Source organism: Thermobia domestica, chromosome 1 (assembly GCF_964235325.1).
Source record: "Thermobia domestica chromosome 1, izTheDome1.hap1.1, whole genome shotgun sequence".
Lineage (NCBI taxonomy): Eukaryota > Metazoa > Arthropoda > Insecta > Zygentoma > Lepismatidae > Thermobia > Thermobia domestica.
In genome coordinates, this window is record NC_137454.1 from 217,430,911 (window position 1) to 217,455,833 (window position 24,923).

Below are 24,923 nucleotides of genomic sequence, written 5' to 3' on the forward strand. Positions count from 1 at the left end.
ATGTAAATAATAAATGTGTGAAATAGAATAAAATGAAAATACGTAGTAAATGTAATTATGATTAAGTCTAGAAAATAAAATACAATATTTTTAACGCTCTTTTAAAGAATAAAATAAATCACACTAAAAGTAGAAAAAATTCAGTTTTCAAGAGAACTACTTGTTTTTTTTAAATATTGTTTAAGCATGGCTAAAAAGAAAAGCATAGGAAGTGCTCTCATATATTATAAATGGATTGTGTATGACATCACCTCCCATGCTTGTCTTTTTAATCATTAGAGTGGGAGACCCGGCTTTGATTTTCGGTGGGAGCTCATGTGGTTCAGATCCCCTGTTAAGCTATAGGTTCACCTATTACATAGCCTCGATGCTGTTTGAACTCGCAAGGCCTTCATATATAGACTTTTTAAAACTAATTTTCTTCAAAACAGAACAATTTTCTACTTTTTAGTACGATTTGTTTCATTACTTTATAAAAAGCATTCTTTTAAAGAATAACATATTTAATTTATTGCATTGTGCTTATATTACCTAGGTAATAAAACAAAGAATATTTTGTACAGAATGTTCCACTCAAGCGTACTGTACATATTTAACACAACTATCAGATTATGATAAAAAATAATCTATAATTTTATATTGTTTTCTTCAAAATTTTCAAGGAAAATGATTAAAATCCCATAAGAATTGGTTCACAAAATTTTCCAAAATTTGAAGTTAACAATATTTGTCCAGATATTGGTTGCATCATTGTCTGATAGACACGATTTTCAGCTTCATGTCAATCTTTTCCTGCAATTATCTCGCAACATCACTGGCTTTTAATGCATCCGTAGCATACGTTCCTAGAAAGATGAGACTGTAACAGCTTAGACAGTACAGGCAATATTGCCATTACTGAGCATACTCACCATTTGACGCTGTAACTTGATAAGCAGAACCAGTAACTGGGAAACGAACATAATGGGACACTGATCTTCCTAATGGATTGTAAACGGTGACGACAAACTGATTATTTTGTTCTGTGACATCACATTGGCTGACGTTAAGTAACAAACACGATTGTAATGAAAGGTCTGTTGAATCGAACAGTTTACTGTAATATGAAAAGAAAATCATTTATTTATATGAAAGAAGTTTGAAAAATAATTTAACAGAAACCGAAAAAAGGTCAATTAATAATAACACTAGATTCGGATATAACGTTTCTTTACTCTTTTTTTTTATACTTGTTCAATAGTCACTACTCAAGTGTTTCTTCTCTTAGTTTTTCTTAATGCACAAGGACGACCTTTTTGACATTTTCCCCCTAATTGGGGTCTTTTGGATAGATAAACTGTAGAATTCAGAGATAAACCTAAGAAGTCAAATCACCTAAGAAATGTATTTTTAAACTATAGTTTTGAATCACTATTTAATTAATTTGACTAATTCGTATACAATTAACAACGAACAAATGAGTAAACAGTAATCAAATAACAGATAAGTGATAAAATGAAATAAAATAGAGGTTTTGAAAACATCTGGGTGCATGATTTGACAAATGTTCTAGGTATGAATCTCGCTGATAAATTACAGGAGTTTTTCTTTCTTTTTAAATTTCTCAGTGGCTTCAATTTTGAATTATAAAACGACAAGTTAAATAATAAATCGGGATAATTGTACTTAAAGCAACTCGACACTGATTCTCGAATACTGTATATTTGTTTTTCTCCACTTTATTTTAAAGCAATATTTTCTTTTTAAGGGAAAGTGAATAACTTTTCAAACTATACATATAGACACGATAACTGACTGCCACAGAGCAATTTGGGTTATTACTCGGAAATCTCAAATGACATTTCCAAGAGTTTAGATTGCACGTTGAGTTCGCCTTTAACTGTGTGGAATGACTCACATGTTTTCTTGCAGCAAGTGGACAATGTAGCTCTAATGGATACACTTGCTACATGAGATACAAAATATCACGTGCTCATAAACAGAAATGTCCGAAATACTAGAGGTGACGCACGTCAGAGACGACAGAAAGATATTTGTCTTTAAGTTCAACCCTTTACCCTTGATCAATTTCAAACGCAATCCAATTTCATGAAAATTTGGCAATTTTTAAGAAAGTTACCATTAAACACACACACAAAAAAGTTGCATTTCTTGCTCTTGGCAGGTTAGATCCCAAATAGTAGGGGTAGTCCTAAATCTGAAAGAAAATACTTTATATTTAATGAGAATAGTGTAATTTTTACAAAATATGTTGTGAAACATATTTTTAAAAACATGCAAAAATCTGCTTCCTTATTCTGGGCCAATTTACAACTCAAGCAATGGGAATGATTGAGAAACAAAGAAAATATAACGCAATATTTCATCATTAAAAAAAAATAACCTAGAAATTATGGAATTGACTTTAAATCCCTTTTGCACCCATATTAGTGACCAATATCAGTCTTAAGGATTTGCTCTACCTGATAATTCTCAAGGAAAATACACAGCAATCCAATTAAAATAGGATATATTATCGTAAAATAGACAGACACACAAATTCATGTCGTATCAATGGTAGAAACTCACTTCAGTAATATACTATATAATCCTGAGTACCATTCACAAATTTAAACTTTCAACAAGAATTAGGCACCATCACTGAATCTCTAATATATAACAGCATCATATTATTTATTGTACCCACTTAAGTGCTCCCTCCGCTGTTTGTTGAGCAGACTGGATTCCTTCGTGAATTAATCGAGCATAATCATCTGCAACATTCTGCTTCTCTGTGCCTGTAATAGCATCATGGTGCATAGCAACTCCTATAGCTTCTTTCAGTGGTGAAATATCGCCTGTTTCTTTAGGATCCAATCGTGCTAAAGCATGTAACTGTTTTGCTACCTGTAAAAACATACGAAGCACAAAACTGACATTGAAATTTTAAACAACTAAAGAGACTAGACCATAACTACTAGAGAACACTTATTTTCAACGCAACCCCATTATACATTACATCACTTGTCACTGTTATATCATTGTGTTAATACCGACGAAATAGAAGGATTTGTTCCGATGCCTTCACGTATGAATTTGGCTATTGATGAAATGATTTAAAACTTCTTCAATGTAAAGAATTTTTCTGATTCAATTCCATGTTTTATATGATTCTAGCGTGCGATTGACTTATGTTTCATAACATCTGATTTACAAATGACTAGTCTTGTTAAAGCCGAGTTCGTTTTAGGAAGTTGAGTGACTTGACTTTTCTCTTATTTTTGAGACTCAGTCAGATGGATTGAGTCCTTACTATGGATATCTTACGAAAGATTAGATGGTGTTTTCTTCAATATTTTATGACCAGGGCTTACCTTTTGAAAAATATAAAGTACTCTATTCGTTGAATATTAATATCGTTGACTTCTGTAGCATTTGAGCCTCCTCTTCTATCACTGCCGTGGGTAAGTTTGAGCCCTTCTTTAAAATATATCAATAAGTTCTACAGCCATATGTCTTCTTTAACACATTGAGCGCCGAAGAAGGTCTGCTGGTTCACCCTTTTGGGCCAAAATGTCTTTGGGAAGGTTACACGATCAGGCCGTGTATATCTGAATTGATACACATTGGTTTTCCTTACGGGGCTTCGTGTATCATTTTGATACACAGTGAAGACTTTTTTCTGGCCCCTTGTATGTGGACACATACACACCTAGGTTTGTATAGCGAGTTGTTTCCAACTACTACACCCCGTGAAAGTCTGCCCGCACTCTTGTGTTTAGCCTATATGGTATATTTGTCAAAAATATAAGTGATGAAAATCATTGTATTTATACCTTTACTTTTTTATATATGTATTATTCAGAAAACCAAATACAATAGTTTACTTTTAGTGTAAATCCTAAAAATCTACAATAACAACTATTTTTATATTATGTGATAAAATTACAATTTCCACTTTTTCAGATTGTGATGGATTCCATCGAATGTGATGGACTCGAATCCAAATCAGTTCGAGTTTCACTCTCTTCAAACATAAGCGTCAGCGGTAAAAGAACTTTATAAGTGTAAATATGAATATTCAAAATCTACTTTCTTTCATCATCATTTGTTCTGTTATTTTAACTTTCCCACATTGTCTTCATCTTAAATTGATAAACTTACACTTAACACAAAGATCTTGAGCACTTTAGAGTTTTTAGTGGCTAGAATTGAAACACTCCTTGCACAAAAACAGATTATTTTCACAGTTATCACAAACTGTTGATACTTGGGTCGCATACTTTCTCTTGCCTTGCGTTGTGCCATGTCTCTTATAACAAGAAACACACCTTCCTCTAATCTTTTCCGATGGGTTTCCTACATCATATTTGTCAATCAGGTTATGCTGTCTTCTTGTGGAACGATGGGAGATAACCGATTCAGTCAAACCTAACATGCTCTTCAGAACTGACTCATGAAATTCTTTAATCGATTGATCTGAGTTTCTTGTGTTTTCATTGTACATACAGTATGCTTTAACGAGACTTGTTCCCCAAATAATTTCTAATACAGCCTTTCTATACCATTTTGTGCAGCGCCTCAAAGCTGTTCCGTAAGTTGCCATCTGATCATTGACATCGATTGATGAATTCCGTTCGTTATAATCCACTACGCACTTTGGCTTCTGAATTTCTTTACCTCTAGAAGTTTTGGTTACGTGATCATTTATGCAGTGTACTGTCGAACACATCAAAACATCTCTATTGTGATTCCGATTCCACTTCAACACTGTCATTCCATCTACAGTCTCTTTTCCAACTGTTTCTCCCTGTTTCAATTTCGCATCAAGGATTTGTTTCGAGATATGTTTTCTGTTTGACCTCAAAGTTCCAATCAAATGAGTTTTAGATTGGAGAAGACGATAAGCGAGTGGGATGGATTTAAGTCCTACGAATTTACGCATCTCCGTTATATATGTAGCTGTCCAATCGTGTATCCCATCAACCATAATCTTGAGTATTTCAGGATCAATGAACAACTCGTAGCAATCTATCGGATCAGCAAGAGCCAAAATACCACTAATAGTAGGGTCAATACCACTTTTTCCAGTAAATATAAAAACAGGGTGATTGTCACTTGGGCCACTCCACGAAATGTTTTCCAAATTTCTCTAACAGATTCGAATCCGGTACACTGTCTTCTTGTGAAGATGGTGGATTATCAGGTACATTTACTCCTTGCGACACTGACATAGTACTTTCATTAGTCGGATCCGTATTGGTTTCAATTGCGTAACTAAACCCTATGTCGGAAATTGCCATACCCTCACCACCCTCGTCAAAAGAACTGTTTGAACCATCAGCTGCTTCAGGAAGCCACTCCGGATCGAGATCAGAGTCCACTAATATATCCGAATTTTCATCGTCTGAACTATTCACATCTAGATCTTAAGCGTCAGAGTCCATCAAAATGGACTCAATTTCTCTGTCACATATTGTTTTTCTAGACGTTTTGACTCGAGGACACTATACTGTAGGTCTATTGAAAGAAACAAATGACACGAGCGACAAAAAGTTGGTAAAAGTTTACGTCAAAACAAATGAAATTTAGTTGTTTTGGGCCGCGTGTATAATTTCTGATACACGCATTAAAATCTGTCAACTATTGAAAACTATTAAGTTTTGAAGGGAAAGAAAATTGTCAATGAGCATAACAATGCATAACCTTTCTCAAGGTCAACTTGGCCCGGGAGGGTATACCACGTGATTTTCCTGTGGCCAGACAGTGATTTCGACTGTGTATACAAACTGATACACATGGCCCAGGAAGGAAAACCGGTGTGTATAATTTTTGATACACTCGGCGCTCAATGTGCTGACTTTATGTATTTAATCAGAGACATGCTAAGTTTCTGAATTCTTATTTAATTAAAGAAAAACAGTCGAAATATTTATCTGAATTTAGTACTCCAAAAGTACTGTTGTATTTAAGATCAAGGTAAACAGCATTATGTATAGAATCGATAAAGGAAGGCACAAAAGCCATAACGAAAATAAACTTCAAGGCTGAAATCAGTCACAACGACAATGGTCTATTTGCTTATATGGTCTAATAGAAGAAATTTCGAAAAAAAAAAACGGTTGAAATCCCAGCAACATTCGTTTGACAATGGCTACCAGTCACTGCAATTACTGCCAGTAGCGGGAGTTGCTTAAATGCTTTTACGTGATTTCGAATAGTATTTCGCAGATGTTACTAGCCCACAAAGATATCACAACGGCCAACAGTCAGTTAGCGCGGTTCTTCTGAACTTTCAGAAAAATGTTGTTGTTATTTACTCAAGTTAAGCTTTCCTTTTCAACACAGAAGCTATAGGAGACCTAGAGCTATTGGCTAGTTTAAGGTGGAACCCGAACCACCATAAAGCATTGAAATTTCAGTGCTTTCTCACCGAGAATCGAACTCTTGATCCCGAAGATGTTTACGCACTTTTAGGACACACAAAATATTGATGATTGAAACGAAACCATTTGTATTAACAAAATAAAAGCAGAAAAGAATAGAATAGAGAAGGTTACAAGTTTCTGGTGCAAAAGTAGTTAATGAATAACGTCTACACATCGGCAATTGTAGCAAAATAGAACACTGAAAATTGGCAAAATAGTAAAATAAATTATTTAATAATAGCTCACATTAAATGCGTTAATCTAACACTTAAGAATTTAAAATAGCACTAACTGATAAGTATATCTTCATACAAGAACACACACCAAAACGAGGAAAGGGAACAAAAATTACAAATCATAGCATAAACATTAAACTTTAGAGAAAATATGCTAACAAATACCGGACTAAAAACTAGTTAAAATCAGTTCATATTAGGTGAATCCAGTAGTCATTCATTAGGTTCGCACCAGTTTTCCCGAATCAGTTGTTAATATTTCGGAGGTTTCAGGAATCGGTTGTTAAAAGTGTATCTTTACTTCTAGATTTAGTACTTACAAAATAATAATAATAATAGTAATAATAATATTAATAAATATTTCTCTACTATTTTTTCCAAATCAATCTGCCTTTAGTAGATAGACTGATAATAATTGATCTGAAGTATCTCTAAAACCGCTTTATGGTAAAATATATATTCATCAGGATCTAGAAGATTAAACAAATTTGCATCTATATTCCTTCATAATATGAACCGCAAATTATTTCACTTTCAACAAAATCAGCTAAAATATTTTTTCTTTTGTTCTTTAGAGAAAGGTCATACACTAATTTTGATCCATATTCCCTTTCTTTTTTAAACATTTATTGAAAGACATTACCTGCAGGAAATGGTTTCCTTTGTAAATAAAATACTTCTGGCTGGGTCTTGAAGTGTAGTACCCAGTTAAATAATCACCTGCTCTATCAGCAAATGGAAAGAAATCATCGTGTTTAGTGCTCCAAGTAATTCCAGCATCATTTAAAGCTTTCAGGTAACAAGAAGGCGTAGAATAGAACACGTTGATGTCGTCTCTTTGCTCTTTTACATGTCTGAAAAGAAATGCAAAAATAATTTATTTCAGAGTTTACTATATTGATAGCACTGATATTTTATTTGCAGTAATAAGTGAATTAATTGAGCCCTTCTCGTTTGGTCTAATGGCTAGCGCATGTGCCTTTGGTGCATGTGGTACTGAGTTCGATTCCCGGTGGAGAAACATTGAACGAATTACGGTGTTCGTATTTCATGTCTCATATAGCCTCGGTGGTCCAAAGGAACGCAAAACATCAACAAATAAACGATAAAATAATTTAGTTATCAATTAGATAAGTTGTAAGGCGTCAGTTTTAGGTTTAAATTATAAGATTTGTAGATATATGAACGACCCTGTATATCCTCATACATAGTTCTTATGTTATAATTTTACTTTTATGTATTGTGATTTCCAATAGTGAAATAAAATATGGATAATAATAATAATAATAATAATAATAATAGATCTAATAATAGTAATAATGTTTAAAAGTGTATTAGGCAGCAAACAGGATACATAGCCACTAATGCGCCCAGACGGCAGGCACATGATACATGCAACTCTACATATACAACAGTCTTAGATTATATTTAACAGGAGGCAGAATACACCAGCAATACAAGGTATGCATGCAATCGATATCAGAGAATAATAGTAATAACAATAATAAAACGAACATACAAAAAGTTTAAAAACATTATGTAAAACATGTAAATAAAGACTCATAGCTAAGATTAAAAAAAGTGCAGCATCTGAAAAGAAATAAAAGCTTAAACCTAGAAGAAAAGAGAAGATGATTGGAAAATAAAAGATAACTAAAAAGTTTGCATAACTAAAATGCAAACTAACAACACTTAAAGAGAACTTTTCAAATGACACCTTACTAAATTAAAAAGTAAACATTGTAGGTTCTTTAGAAATTTAGTAAGTTCTGAACGAACTTTAACAAAGTTAGTCTGGAAAATATCTAGAACAGAGTAATATTTGTTTGCTGTATCTATAGTTTTATAAATAGAACATTTCAAAGTAGAAACATTCGAAGCAAAAGGAACAAAATTTCTAATGTTACGATAAGAAGTTCTTATGGAAAATAAGCTACCGATAAAGAAACCACCATGAAGAATATTATGAACAAATTCAAATCGAAAATATAACGCCTATCAGTTAAAAGTAACAGACGGAGTTCTTTAGATATACAAGACACGCTCATATCTTTGAAGTCTTTGAACTTCCATCGTAACTAGGCTAGGAAGTTATTCTGAATAGACACTATTGCATTTACAAAGTACTTGGTTTCACTATACCAAATTATTCTTGAAAAATTACGGCAAAACCATTTTAGTATTGCTAAGTTTTTTCTGGCCTTAGATGTGATTACTTGCCGAGCTGAACAAAATTGTGTGTATCACTAAATCGTCATGCGTAGTTTTCGAGAAAATATACAGGAACGAATTTGTTGTAAACTTAAAAATTGATGTGTGATAATCACGCCATCTATTAAGATCAAATTGCCATTGAAGTATACTTTCATCAAGATTTCCATTTTGGACTAGCATAATGACAATCCACAGTATGGTTAATAAGATAGACTATAACCAAAATTATGGTTAACGCTTAAACTTTAATTTTTTAATAATCATTATATCGAGCAAAGATGAAACATACATGAACCATAGACGATATCAAGCTAAAGAAATGACATGCTTAAGAGTATAAATCCTCATGCACAGTTTTAGAGAACATCGAGAAAAGCTATTTTTATGGCGCTAAAAAAAATTAAATCATTCCTTGTCAATAATAAATTATATTTTTATTCTGGTGGAACATATTATTTACGAGAGGTTGCTGAAAATTTCGTAGCCCAACTCAGAAAGAGTGCAGGTAGAATGATGAAATCGTACAGTTTAAAAAAGAAAGCTTATCTCTTTATGTAGAAATACGAATTTTCATATTAATAACGAAATTCCTGTTATGTTTTACAAGCTCCTGAAGTGATCATGTGTACCCAATTTTATGAAATCGAATTTCACGAAATCGAGATCAGAATTTTCAAAATTTTGTCCCAACCGAGGAAAGTCACCGAAGCAAATTCATGAGGAAAGTAGTGTAACACTACGGGACTCTCCTCTGTTATATACAGTAGTGAAGAAATGGGTAACATAGTTTAATAGTGACAATTTCTCAACAATTGATGCTCCTCATGCATTAAGACCAAAAACAGTAACTGTCCCGGAATTCGTGGATGAAATTCATGACATGATCCTTGAAAATCGCAGAATCTCAGAAAAACGTGTGGCAGAGATTGTGGACATTTCTCAGGAACGCGTCGGTAGTATAATCCTTAATGACTTGGGCATGCGCAAGTCTCGACAAAATGGGTTCCAAAAAAATTATCAGCAGATTAAAAGTGTGAACGAGTGAGGGCATAATGAGAAGTCATCTCTCATTTTGATCGCAATGCCGACCAATTTCTGTCACGAACAGTAACCATGAAGGAATCATGGGTGTACCACTACGATCCTGTAACGAAACAACAGTCAATGGAGTGGCGGCTCTCGAATTCCTCTCGCCCCACGGAGTTCAAAAGAAAGACAGAAATCTGCTGGGAAAGTGTTTGCAAGATTCTTCTGGGATAAGGATGGAGTTGTACTCATAGACTACCTGCCAAACGGTCAGATATTTAATTCAGAGTATTACTCTGCGTTACTCACAAAACTGAAAAGACAAATTGAAAGTGCAACGCCACTGAAAATTGAAAAAAAGTATGTTCGTTCAGGACAATGGCCCTGTCCATCGAGCACTACAAACACAACTGACATTTCATGATCTAGAGTTTCAACGTCTAAATCATCTTCTTTATTTCCCAGATATACCTTTGTCAGACTATTATTTATTCATCAAAATAAAAGAACACATGAAAGGACGCCATTTTGGATCTGATAAGGAGATTAGTGCTACAGAACAGTAATGTGAAGAACAGTCTTAAGACTTCTTTTTAACTGGTCTGCAAAAATTAAAGCACCGTCCAATGAAGTGTATTGAACTTTGGAGACAGTATATAGAATAAGTGTAAAATCTCATCATTCCACATGCACTACTGGGTTGGACTACGAGTTTTTCAGCAATTCTTCGTATTTATATATTGTATATATATATATAATACATTGTTATAGTGGCCACTACGCTTACTAAAATATTAATTTCATACAGTTACTTCTTTAGACTAAAGAAGGTATCAGTAAATCAAAGACGATGAAATGATTTTTGAAATGGCAAAAGTGTGAGGAATGGAAAATAATAGCGAGAAAACTCAAGCCAAGGTATCGGACCATTAGGGTTGACTAAGAGACAAGAGTTGAGACTGTCTCGTACTGAAAAGGTGTCCTGAAAGAGATGTCTCGTTTCATGTCTAGTCAAAAAAAAAAAAAAAAAAAAAAAAAATGCCTCGTCTCATGTAGTCGGTAACCCCACAAAGCATTACAGCGTTCATGCGACAATACAGAGAGGGTAATCATAAGAATTTTAGTAGAAGAGCTCTGTTGTTTGAAGAGCAAGTTTCAGTCCTAGGTCAATACTGACCATTGAGTTTTCTAGAGCTACTTTTTCCATCTCCATTCTTAGGTTACTGAACTTACTATTTTCACTATGATATATTTTTATTTGTTAAAATACTAGGTCTACAGGTCGTAGCTATGAGATAGTAATTTTTTTCTTAAAAATAAGTTATTTTTATTTCATGACAGAATTCAAACTCACAAAATTGTTTCCATTGGTACTATCTGTTGCATAGAGGAAAGGAATTCCAGACGCCTATTCTATGATTGTTTGCGTTTAGATAAATCTTTCACTTTTTTGACTGTGTGTACAAAGTCAAAGTTCGAGACGCAGAAGTGACATGACTTTGTGCAAACTCTGGAGATCTTTCTCTTATTTCATAAAAAAATATTACTTTAAAAAAGAAAATTGAGATCTAGTCATTTATCTAGTAATATGTAATTATGTAATATATTCTGTAAATGTAATAGTATGTTTGTAATAGTTCGAAATATTAATGTCCCTTCGCCAAATTTTCTATCCAGTTCTAAGTGCTGCTTCTAACATGTTAGAATTGTTTCATTTAGTTTAGTTTGAAGTATAACAACATTTCGATGAATTTATATGTTCAGTTTAAACATTCTCATTTATAAAACGGGTTTAGTTTACCTGAATGGGAGACATGTTATCATACATTTCAATCTTCAACAAGAGAGCAAAAAGTCTTCCCTGTGCTCATCCAACCGAGAAATGTCTTTGCAAGAAATTAGATAAGGAATTTTGCAGGTGTCCACTCAGCCGTGGACCCAACACCTCTCGTTATCTTTCGATCAGAGTTTTCCTAAGTGATTCCTTGTCACGCATTAAAAATAACAGGAAATCACTAACTAGTTCGTTTTTAAAATACTGGTTCCATCTCGCAGGTAATGAGGTATATAAAGGCACAATTATACGTATTATATTCCTTCTTTAATTTTCTTAATACTGACCATTGGGAATAGTTTATACAAGTATACAAATGTATTACCGTTCAAGTTAGACTTTTATGTTCTGTTTCTTAGTCCGATTGAAAGTTTAACTTCTGTTTTCAGCACTGACGATATATATATATCCAAACTATACTATGCATAAATATCAAAAGTCGTATAAAAAGGTTATGTCCGTCCGTCTGTCCTTTCAACGTTGATCGGCATTGGAACAAAAACGATAATATATAGCAGTGATCGAAACGATAATACGTATTTATTAGTAGCTCCCGGGGACATTTTCAGTAGATCGCGTTAACGCTCTGGTTGCTAATCTTGATTTTATTTATTTATTTTTCCTGTTTTGACTTGCAATATGGAGAGTATCTCCTATAAGTTCTACAGTTGTCATATGTATAGGCCTATAAGTGCAAATTGTAATTACAACTTATTACACCATTTGAAGTACTAAATTGTAAGAAACATCGCATGCTAAATTTGTTACATCATTACATCATATTCATACATCGTTATCATTTGCAAATTCCTGAACTGAATAATAATCTTCCTTTACTGAGCTGACGCAACAAAGGTAAGAGGCTTTTTTGTTTGTTTGTTCAAAAGAAAAGTCGGTAGTTCTTTTGGTTATAGCTCACAGTAGGATTTAAAAACGGTAGGTCAGAAGCTTCATATCCTTGGCGACCACTGATATATAGCGACAAGCTTTTTTTTTTTTTTTTATTTAAAGAATTAATTTAAGTTTTCAAGAAAATATGTCATTTTCGCTTTCAACATTGCACTAAAACCAAAAATGGTTGAAGTTTACTAGTACTTCTGGTTTCAATATTGATTTTCATAGAGCAACGACGGTAAGAGATATCGAGAATCGTTTTCCTGTAATCGATTAAGCATACCAGAAATATGTTCCGTCTACTCCGTTAACTCTATTCAAATCTGAAGTGGTTAAAATCAACAATTTCTGATTTCGACGTTGATAGCCATATAATAAAAACCGTAATAAATAGGACGTGCGTTTTCGGAAAACGATTCAGTGTTTCAAGGAATCGTACGATTTGCACTTGTAGCAATCTTAAAAACCGGAAGTAGTTATTTTTCCCAGCTCTTCCGGTTTTAATTCGATCACCAAAGATTAGAAGCGGTAAAATATCATGAGTAATGTCTCTCTAATACAGGGCCCTGATTTGAAGAGGGTAGAGGAGCAATTGATTTCCGTTAAGTTTGAGAAACACTTTTTTTTTAGAAAAATAAATTGTATATTAATATATTAACAAAGAAAGTACAACTCTTCTTTGTGGATATCCTTGCCTCCCTGACAAAATCTGAAATGACTATTGTCAGAAGCAATAGTATATTTCTAACATTTCAAATTGCAATATACGAAAAACAAAATGAAATGAAATCTTTAAGTTTTACGACCCACGAATATGCCGGTTAGGCTAAAGGAGACGGTGATGATGAGAGAAATGAAGAAAGTGGGAGGAAACGGGAGAACCCCGAAAAACCCACGAGCACGGTGTTTGTCCACCACAAAGTTCGCACAGCGCGAGCTGGGATCGAACCAGAAACCCCAAGTACCGGAGGTGAACGCTCTACCACTGAGCCACCGCGCCCCCTGCAATATACGAGTAGAAGTAAAGTCGGAGATAAAAACTATTCTGGTGGCACTCAATTCATATATATATGAAAACCTGTTTCTTGCTATCCATGATTTTCAGTATGATGATCAGCGCTGAAATCAGAAAAGTAGATTTCATCCACTTCTGGTTTCAATACAGATAAAACTTAATCTCGGAACATTGAATCCATGTGAGAACAATAGAGTCATTTCAGATTTTGTCAGGGAGGCAGGATATCCACAAACAATAGCTGTACTTTCTTTGTTAATATATTAATATACAATTTATTTTTCTAAAAAAAAAAAAAAAAAAGTGTTTCTCAAACTTAACGGAAAACAATTGTTCCTCTACCCTCTTCAAATCAGGACCCTGTATTAGAGAGACATTACTCATGATATTTTACCGCTTCTAATCTTTGGTGATCGAATTAAAACCGGAAGAGCTAGGAAAAGTAACTACTTCCGGTTTTAAGATTGCTACAAGTGCAAATCGTACGATTCCTTGAAACACTGAATCGTTTTCCGAAAACGCACGTCCTATTTATTACGGTTTTTATTATATGGCTATCAACGTCGAAATCAGAAATTGTTGATTTTAACCACTTCAGATTTGAATAGAGTTAACGGAGTAGACGGAACATATTTCTGGTATGCTTAATCGATTACAGGAAAACGATTCTCGATATCTCTTACCGTCGTTGCTCTATGAAAATCAATATTGAAACCAGAAGTACTAGTAAACTTCAACCATTTTTGGTTTTAGTGCAATGTTGAAAGCGAAAATGACATATTTTCTTGAAAACTTAAATTAATTCTTTAAATAAAAAAAAAAGCTTGTCGCTATATATCAGTGATCGCCAAGGATATGAAGCTTCTGACCTACCGTTTTTAAATCCTACTGTGAGCTATAACCAAAAGAACTACCGACTTTTCTTTTGAACAAACAAACAAAAAAGCCTCTTACCTTTGTTGCGTCAGCTCAGTAAAGGAAGATTATTATTCAGTTCAGGAATTTGCAAATGATAACGATGTATGAATATGATGTAATGATGTAACAAATTTAGCATGCGATGTTTCTTATAATTTAGTACTTCAAATGGTGTAATAAGTTGTAATTACAATTTGCACTTATAGGCCTATACATATGACAACTGTAGAACTTATAGGAGATACTCTCCATATTGCAAGTCAAAACAGGAAAAATAAATAAATAAAATCAAGATTAGCAACCAGAGCGTTAACGCGATCTACTGAAAATGTCCCCGGGAGCTACTAATAAATACGTATTATCGTTTCGATCACTGCTATATATTATCGTTTTTGTTCCAATGCCGATCAACGTTGAAAGGACAGACGGACGGACATAACCTTTTTATACGACTTTTGATATTTATGCATAGTATAGTTTGGATATATATATATCGTCAGTGCTGAAAACAGAAGTTAAACTTTCAATCGGACTAAGAAACAGAACATAAAAGTCTAACTTGAACGGTAATACATTTGTATACTTGTATAAACTATTCCCAATGGTCAGTATTAAGAAAATTAAAGAAGGAATATAATACGTATAATTGTGCCTTTATATACCTCATTACCTGCGAGATGGAACCAGTATTTTAAAAACGAACTAGTTAGTGATTTCCTGTTATTTTTAATGCGTGACAAGGAATCACTTAGGAAAACTCTGATCGAAAGATAACGAGAGGTGTTGGGTCCACGGCTGAGTGGACACCTGCAAAATTCCTTATCTAATTTCTTGCAAAGACATTTCTCGGTTGGATGAGCACAGGGAAGACTTTTTGCTCTCTTGTTGAAGATTGAAATGTATGATAACATGTCTCCCATTCAGGTAAACTAAACCCTATAAAACGTTAGGTATGAAAACCTGAAAAATAGAAGTAAGTTTAACAATAAGTTCTTCGTATTGATGTCTTTAAACTGATGAGGTTTGAAATAACTCCCATACAATCAGTTCATCTGTTAGCACTTTAAAATCCACCGTTATTTGTTCGTCTCTACAGTCAGACAAAAATAATTGAATAAATGATTATGCTAAATACTGGTATTCAGTTATTATATTATACAGCATATTTTGATTTATTTCTTTAGACCACGGATGGCAAACCTGTTTTGTTTTAAAGGTCACATTGATGTTTTCCATTTCCCAAGAAGGCCTGACATGAAAGTTTTCAATAGACCTAATTTTTGTACTTGTTTTATAGTTATTATATAATAGTGATATTAATAATTTACTTCAAAATCTATAACACTATAACATATTAAGAAGATAAAGTAAGAACATTTATTATTCATTTCCATTTTCAGAATCGTATTTCCGATATATTTAATATTTTTCTTTAGCATTTTTTTTTTTTTTTTTTTTTTACAACAGATCCAGAAGACTGCACTTTATGACTCTGAAGGCCGTAGGTTTTCTACTCCTGCTCTAGATGATATCAAGATTAAGCTTTTTCTCTTCTTTTCTTTCTTTCTTTCTTTTTTTTACACTAACTTTTAGGATTCAACTTTAGTCGTAGATTACTAATAATTCACATCTTATTTTACAATTTGAAGCATAATTTACAACAGAAACAACATATCATGTCGAAAAATACATTTTAATAAAGTATTAATGAGGGACGTCATTCAGTATCCTCTTTGATTAATGGCCCTACCTGGGAGATATGGATCAGTAGTAGCGTAGGCGCTAAGGTCTCTGAGGCAGTTGTTTTTTTTTTTTCCTTCTATCCCCATCCAAATGCGACTCAGAGTGCCCAGTCTGTCAAATGGGAACGTGGAGAAACTTGAAAGATAAAAGCGACCAGAGTGCGGTACTGATCGCAGCACTCCGTCGATGAGGTGGAGTTATGGAAGTGTATTTTCTTATCCACACACCATATGTGAGTCCAATAATGAATGCAGAAGATGCCCCAGGGGAAAATTTCCCCTGGGGAATACGTTCGGACATGCTCAACATGGCCTACCAATATTCTCGCAATACTACTTTCACCTCCTATATATTAAACGTCCACTTCCTTTAAGAAAATCTGAGATGATCACTAATTTGGTCAATTGGTCTGATCCAAATGGAGGACATACTTTAAGCTTGTGTTTTGGAAGACAGGAACTTGATACTTGGCCGCAACACTAAGGAAAATAAATAATTTAGATTCTAAAATATAGCTACAACACTAATTCTAAAACACTTATCTTGTCACCACTTACTTAATAAGTCTGTCCATATTTCTATACCAGAATGATCCGCTTTGATAGTTGAAGTCATCTCCCATTGTGAACATTATATTGTTTGTAGCAAATGCTTGCGAAACGTCCTGACTAACACGTACAAAATCTTCTACCTATAATAAATAAATAAATAAATAAAATATTGGTTTTGAGATCTTCAGAAAATCCAAATACTTGAAAAGTCAAGTATTATGAATCTACTATTTCAACACTTCACCATAATTAATAGATTGTTTTATAAATAGTACAACACATTTTTCTTATTATTAAAAGAAAATTTCCTGGCGTGGGAGACCTGGCTTCGATTCCCGATGGGAGCTCATGTAGTTCGGATTCCACTTTAATCAGTAAGTCCATGTCTCATATAGCCTCGCTGCTGAACGGGACATTAAACTCATAAACCAACTCAATCATCAACTCAAGAAAATTTACTTAAGTGACTTCTTGGTACAATAAGTCAATTTTAGTTTTGATTACAGTATTGGATCAGTATTGAGGATTCGAGAACGGGATGAAATTTGAGTTTAAATAGCCATATTTTAAAAGTAATTCATAATTTGTATAATCAAATTATGGGACATTAAATTCCCATCAAAATTATTAAGAGATATGTCGTTAATAGAAAATTCCCTGCTAATACCCACAACTAACTTGAAAATTTAAAATTATAACATTTAGTTGGGCATAAAAAAAGTACGCATGTGCTTCGAGTATAAAATTTTGTTAAATTGTGCCAATTTGTATTATATATTTTTTTTTAAAAAAACTTTTCAAACAACACTAAATACAGTATGTGATGATTTCTTAGTAAAGATAAATAAGAACAAGAATTTTAGGAATGATCAAAAGATTGCGATTTTGACAAAGAATTTTAGAAATGACAACAAAAATGTATCAAAAGATTGCGATCTTGGCCAATAATTAGTTTTTGGATCAGGATCCACAAAATCTTTGAACGGCCCCTAAATCGGAGTTTTCGTATTTTCTACGGAATAAGCGCATCATACTGAGTTAAGTGATAGTTTGGGTTTGGCTACACTATATGTAATTTTCCAGGTATAAGGCGTACAAGAAAATTTTTAATTGAAGTATATTGGATTTTTTGATGCATAAAATATATGGTTTTCACCTTTTGAAGATATATTAACCTTGTGACGTTATTGCTTACAAAATAAGGTTTTATGAGTACATACCACATTATAGACACAAATATGAACAAAAAATTAAAAGTTTGTTGTCCTAGTAGTTTCCTTACAGAGATGTACTTGATATTGATTGATTGATTGATTTTTAGTTTAGCGTCCCTTTCAGCAGCGAGGCTATATGAGACGTGGACCTACTGATTAACGTGGAATCCGAACCACATGAGCTCCCGCCGGGAATCGAACCCGGGTCTCCCACGCCAAAGGCGCGTACGCTAACCGCTTAGCCACGGAGGAGCTCCTTACTTGATATTGAAAATGCCGATTTTACAAAATGAAAATAAAAGTAGTAGTTTGAGTTTAATTTAAACATGGAACGCCCATTTTCGGTACCGAAGCTATGCGAAACGGGATCTGCTGTTTTACCGAATCACTGCTCTGGTTTCTATTCTAGATAAGTACCCCTTGCTAGGGAATTGAATCCGGTCCTACGTGCACAAACAGTAAGAATTTAGCCTCTCGTTCACGAATGGGCACGGCATATGTCTCTAACATATGAAGAAATTGTTTAATTGTACGAACAGTTTTTTTGATAATTTTCCTCCAATTTTTACTTTGAAACTTCTAAATTGAAATTTTCGGACAAAATGATTGGTGCTGTCTCCATTGCACATGTTGGTTCCAATTACATATGTACAAAAATAACGATTTTCATCCTACCACATTCCATGATACAAAAATAATGATTAACTTTTACTTTGGTTTCATGCATTAAATCCCGGTCTGATTAAAGGGTGTGGAAAGGTATGGTTGACCTGAACTGGGAGCGTAAGAGATGAAGGGTTATATCTATTTGAATATTGTTGTTTTCTACAGATAGGAGCGACAACACTTGTGTGTTCTATCACACATGTCTGAAAAAAAAAGTTTTGCCTAATCCACTCCCAAAAGGCATCACCAATTTTAAACTTAACCAATGGTTCGGACTTCCAATTCACCCTTTAATAGATATGGCCTTGATTAAAAATGGATTTGGCTTTGTAAATTCTACCGTATTCTATTTCTTCTATTTCTATTTCTTATAATTTCACGTCATGACCTCTCCCGTTGTAAGGTGCATCATTGTTAGTGTAAATATCTCTTCGGATCTGCGTTTGATTCCCGTTGGGAGTTCACATGGTAGGTATTCTACGTTAAGCTTAGTTCCATGTCTCATACAGCTATGCTGCTGGAAGGGATGTAAATTTTAACTAACCAATCAACTTACCAATCTTTCCTTTGAGACATTCCTACTTGAATGAGAAAGTGTGTGATTCTATACAAGAGGTTCGTTTCAGTTTTCTAGATAAAATTGACTATTAAAATTAATCAGAAAAAAAAACAGACAAAAAAAGAGAGAGAGAGATCATACTTATAGATCCAGTCTGTGGAGCAGGAATGACCAATTTTATTATGTTTGAGGGTTATCTATCATTTCAGAAATCACTGATTGTCTAGTCAACTACTCACTTACCCACTAGAGGGAACCCTATAAAACACTAAGAGTGGTCGATACAAACAGCGTAACACAGACCATAGTGGGCTTTTTCATGACTTGCCAGTCGACGCATTAGCTACCTCTGCTGTAGAGTATATATATATAAATGAAAGTAATATGAAAATGAAAATTTAATAACTCTTGAAACACACGACCAATTCATTTCACTTTGACGGTACAAGTTACGGAGGGGAGGAAGGATATTTAAAATGATCGAAAATGACCGATATTAGTGTGGAATCCAGTTTTCGGGATTACTGAGATGAATAGTAACACGTCCAATTCTCTTTAAATCCGAATTCAGCCCTGCAACTTGGAAGAGGGGAGAGGTTATATATATATATATATATATATATATATATATATATATATATATATATATGATAGAAAATGATTAATATTAGTGTCGATTACATAGTTTTCGGGGTCGCTGTGACGTACAGTGACGCTTCAGATGCCGTTTAAATCACAATTTAGCTCTTTATGTCCAAAATGAAATGTATTCTCTCCATGAGAAGAACGAGTATTCTACTAGTTTAAAATATGTGCCAGGGTCGGTAGCATGGCTTTGTAATCTAGCTCTCTTGCGTGCACTCTCCAACTGCACCGGATTTAAGCCCTGGTCGTACTTTTGGAGCACACGTTAATAGTAAGTCCATCCTAAATAACTAACCACGTGGCTAAAGATGTTTTGATTCTTAGTCAAATGTTTTTATTTTACCTTACCAAAACATCTTTGTTACTGCAAGTTATAAAGTATGATTCTAAAAGTTTTTAATGGTTATTACTTTAACTTTTCATTAAAAGATGTTCTCAGATTCAATCAGTTCTTGATCGAATATTAGGAAAGGTATGTTATAGTATGTACTCTACTTTATAATTATATTAAAATAAACCCCTTGTTATCTATTTTGCTATCTTAATGGTGTGACAACAATGATACCAACCTCACATGTTATAAAAATCCCATCTCCAGAAGCAGAAACTCTTAATTTGTGCTTGAATTTCCCACGTTATACTAATTACAAAATTATTTTTTAAATAAAATAAAACATAACATGTGAAATATGAAAAATAAAACTACTTTACCTACGTATGTCACATATTTTCTTCAATATAGGAGTGAATTATACGTAAAATTTGACCTTCTACGTTTATCCAATAATTTACGCATAAGAATTTTCTTAATTGAATTTAGCTGAAAATATTTTGACAACTATGTACATTTTGTTGTTTAAACATATTATTTCCATCGCACTATTTTACAATCATCTTTCAATGAACGTAATAATACTTAAATAGAACATCATTATCCAGTCATTTTACGTAAAATGTTTTCGAATTGGTTGTTTCTCTTTAGCTATTATATATAGGTATTTTCTTCCGTAAATTATTTTCTTTTTCTAAATACCAGAGCACAATTTACGTTCCTTGGTGCTTGTTTTTAAAAAATCACAAATCGCTTCCAGGGTAGCATGCATTTTCCGCTAATAAAATTTGACACTTGACCCTGATTTCACGCTTACTACTACTGAAGATATCTTTGTCTACTTTCGGTTCATAGAAACTTTTTTTTTGGCACCGAAGATATATATATATATATAGGGTGGCCCAAAAGTAGGTATACACCCCTGCATTTATCAAGTATAACATTTTAGCTTATGGGTTTATTTGCTTCGGCTGTTCCGGGCTTAAGGTATAAGTAAGAAGACATTAAGAACAAATAATAATGAAGTTAGGTGATATCAATAAGAAATGATATGAAATACAGGAGTAGATCAGTACGGGACTGTATATCTACTTTTGGGCCACTTTATATATATATGTTAATTTATTATATAACTAAAATCTACTGATGAAATCCTCACACACAAACAAATAAAAAAAAAGCCCATATGGACATTGGGCGAAAACTGCGTTGTTTCAAAGTTACGCGATATCGAAAACGAGTAAAGTGTAACTTTTAGGCTGGCTAACTAGAAAACTATGACATATTTAAGGCAGCTAAAGAAATATCACAGCAACTGGTATACTTTCTATCTAAATATCAATGTTTCAGAGTTAGGTCGTAGCGGCGCAACGAATTTTATAGAGGAAGCTGAGATATGGGAATCCTGATTTAAGCACGAATAGGAAACAAGAAGATATATTTTGATAGAAAATGTCTAATTATCGGTTTATTAAGCTGTTATGTCGTGTACGTGAGTATTATCTTCTGTAAATTTCACATTATCAATAATTTTAATATCTAATTATGCAACCACACATAACACAGTTTAACATCAAAGAAAAGTTTTTGATAACACCTGCAAAAACCAAATTCTAATGTTAAAAATCATTTCATGTCGGTCATCTAAGCAAGAAAAACGTCATACAAATAAAAGATCATATACAAATGATTCCAGAGACACAGAAATCCAAAATGCAAAATGGACATCTGGGGAAAGGATTCGAAAAACTACTTAGCGAAAAGCGTAGGTTCTGTAGCTCAGAAGAATGTTACATTTATGTTCACAAAATATGCACCTTCATACGCGTCAAAATGAGCATGAAGAAATGATCAAAAACAAAAAAGGAAATAGCGTATTTAAGATGACAGTGGGTTGTATTTGTGTGAGTATGTAAATACAATCTAGAACGGTGTAAATGGAAAGAAACGAAAGTTTACATTTAATAACATAGTTTCTAGCCTTAAAGTTCAGGAGTTAAGTGAAGGTTGAAGGTGAATGATTACGGAAGCATCAGTGACATAGGAAAATATGAGGAAAAAGAGTAAGTGAAGAGAGATGAGACCAGATATTGGTATTTTTGTGCGGATAAGGTTAGGTTTGAATTTAAATTAACAACTTTAGAGGGAAGTCCTATTGTCTCATTTTCTGACGTTTCATTTCTTTAAATTGATACATTTTCTAACACTTTAAGACCACTCGATTGTACACTTCTTCTTCCAAGATCAAATAAAAATGACTTCAAAATCTCTTGTCGCGAATTCTGTCGAGGAATTTGAAGCTTAAAATATATAATACGATTATCATTCGTGTTGTTCTGTATGATTGCGAAATATGATAGCTTATCCAGAGGGAAGAACATAGACTGAAAGTATTTGAGAACAAGATCCTGAGACGAATATTCGGACCCAAGAGGAACGGGAATGGAGAATGGCGGAAACTTCATAACGGGGAACTACATAATTTATACGGTTTATCAAATATTGTTACTGTCATTAAGTCTAGGATGCTTAGGTGGGCATTTCATGTAGCTAGGATGGAAGAAAGTAGGAACGCTTTCAAAGTCTTAACTGGAAACTGGAACTGGAATTTAAGACCAATCGGAAAACGACCATTAGGAAGACCTAGGTGCAGATGGGAGGACAATACCTAGATATTAAGATGGATCTCGCAGAGATAGGAAAACAAAGTAGAAACTGGATCCGATTGGCTAAGGGTAGAAGTCAGTGGATAGCTTTTGTGAACGTGGCATTGAACCTCTGGGTTCCATAGGTCATAGAGTTCTCTCTCTCTCTCTCTCTCTCTCTCTCTCTCTATATATATATATATATATATATATATATATATATATATATATATATATATATATATATATATAGATAGATAGATAGATAGATAGATAGATAGATATAGATATATAGATATATATATATGGAAAGATAGAGAGATAGATATAGACAGTGGCGGATCCAGGGGGCGATCAGGGCGATCCCCTCCCCAGAAGAGAGGAAGATTTCTTATTTTATATATATAAATAAAACCCATCCCAGAGTTTAGAGCTCTTAAAAGTAGCTCTAAGTAGCAGTATACCGCCCCCCCAGAAGTCCGTCTTGGATCCACCGTTGGATATAGATATAGATATATATTTGTAAAAATTAATGTCAAAATAGCCCGCAAAATGGGATTTTTCTCACGGAGTTGGCATTACTCTGTTACAGAAGAACTCTTTTCTAAATTGCGTTGTGGAAGAGTCCTGATTTTCCCTAAATCTCTTGAATGCTCAAAGCTGTTGATTTGAAGCCAACATAATACCTAGTTGTCTGCAACCAACCAAACTTTGGTAAGGTGTTCGGTTGCATAAACAACAGGCGCTAGAAATTACTTTTAACTACAGATGCAAGGGCTCGGAAAAAACCGGCTTTTTTGGAAAAAAACTCGGTTTTTTCTGCTTCGCTTTTTTGCTTGGGAAATTTTGGGTTTTTTTCAAAATTCTGCTTTAAATTGATAAATCAAATTTTGTTTCGCTTCTCTATAACACAAAAAGTCATTTAATTAGTGGTTGATGCCGATAATAATATAAAACCTCGAAAATAAACCACGAATTTCGAAAATATATTTCAAACAATTTTACTTCTCAACATATTTACATTATGAATTCCAAAGGATTAACTAATGCATATAATAAGATTTTTTAATCTCCTATATAAAAAAGTAAGCAGGGTTGGGAAGAACCATGGTTGTTTTTAAAAATGCCAAAAACTCGTTTTTTGGGGGGAGTTTAAACTACGCTTTTTTGGCTTAAACCAGGTTTTTTTGGGTTTAAATATTTTGCTTTATGTATTTATATTACATATTGATAGAAATAAGTTTGTTTCGCCTTGGTGTTATTATGCAACAACGGGGTTATGCTGGAAGAGGTCACATAAGTTTAAAGAAGTCCGATCAGTAAATTTCTTAAACTGGGAAACTTCCGCCCTAGCCATCGGGAAAATCCCGTCATTACTCTAAATGTAAAACAATAACGGAAAAATCCTGTTATTGCTTTGCGTGTAAACTTTAAAGGTCAAAGTATCATAATCAGTACGCTAAAACTGAGGTATTAAATTACAAATTTAGTACGTACATATCATTGAAAGTCCAATCCAAGCTAACGTTGGAAGCTACGTAGGCAATCGATAAATTATGTCAACTTCTATCAATATATTTAAGCAACCTTGGCTTCTTTATAAAACAACAGGCATTCAGGCATGCAGAAATATACAATTTGGTTTCGTTTTGTATGTTCAGGCTTAACATTCCTACGTAATACCGAGGTTATCAAGGAGAAAACTTTCGCTTAAAGTTACATCCGAACCGCTACCTTGTTTACGCATGAAAGAAGGGTTGTGGTTCAACCGAGAATTGAACATGGGACACCTTGATCAAAAGGTGAAAAGGAAATGAAACTAATGCATTGTTTGATGTGTGGAAACGTCACCATGAAGTTCACACGATTCGCATTTTTCGTTCTTTTTATTTATTTTTTTTTGGTTTAAACCAGTTGTTTATTTTAAAAAAAGATAAAAAAACAGCTGGTGTAAACCAGTCAACTCTAAAAGTAAATGCTTCTTTTAAAAAATACACAAATAACTAGCAAAATTCTATGTAGTAT

At 33.6% G+C, this 24,923-nt stretch overlaps 1 protein-coding gene across 1 annotated transcript in view; it reads right to left on the reverse strand.

Annotated features, from left to right (window-relative positions):
* The window catches only part of LOC145678680 (lysosomal alpha-mannosidase-like), a 77,420-nt gene that overhangs the window by 18,886 nt on the left and 33,611 nt on the right, over positions 1–24,923 (reverse strand). The window contains exons 7-12 of the mRNA XM_081749080.1: positions 16,845–16,978; positions 7,364–7,497; positions 5,137–5,407; positions 4,241–5,039; positions 2,687–2,886; positions 912–1,096 (exon numbers count right to left, since the gene is read on the reverse strand). Of these exons, the coding sequence (XP_081605206.1) occupies positions 912–1,096; positions 2,687–2,886; positions 4,241–5,039; positions 5,137–5,407; positions 7,364–7,497; positions 16,845–16,978 (1,723 nt within the window). The remainder of the gene's footprint in view (positions 1–911; positions 1,097–2,686; positions 2,887–4,240; positions 5,040–5,136; positions 5,408–7,363; positions 7,498–16,844; positions 16,979–24,923) is intronic.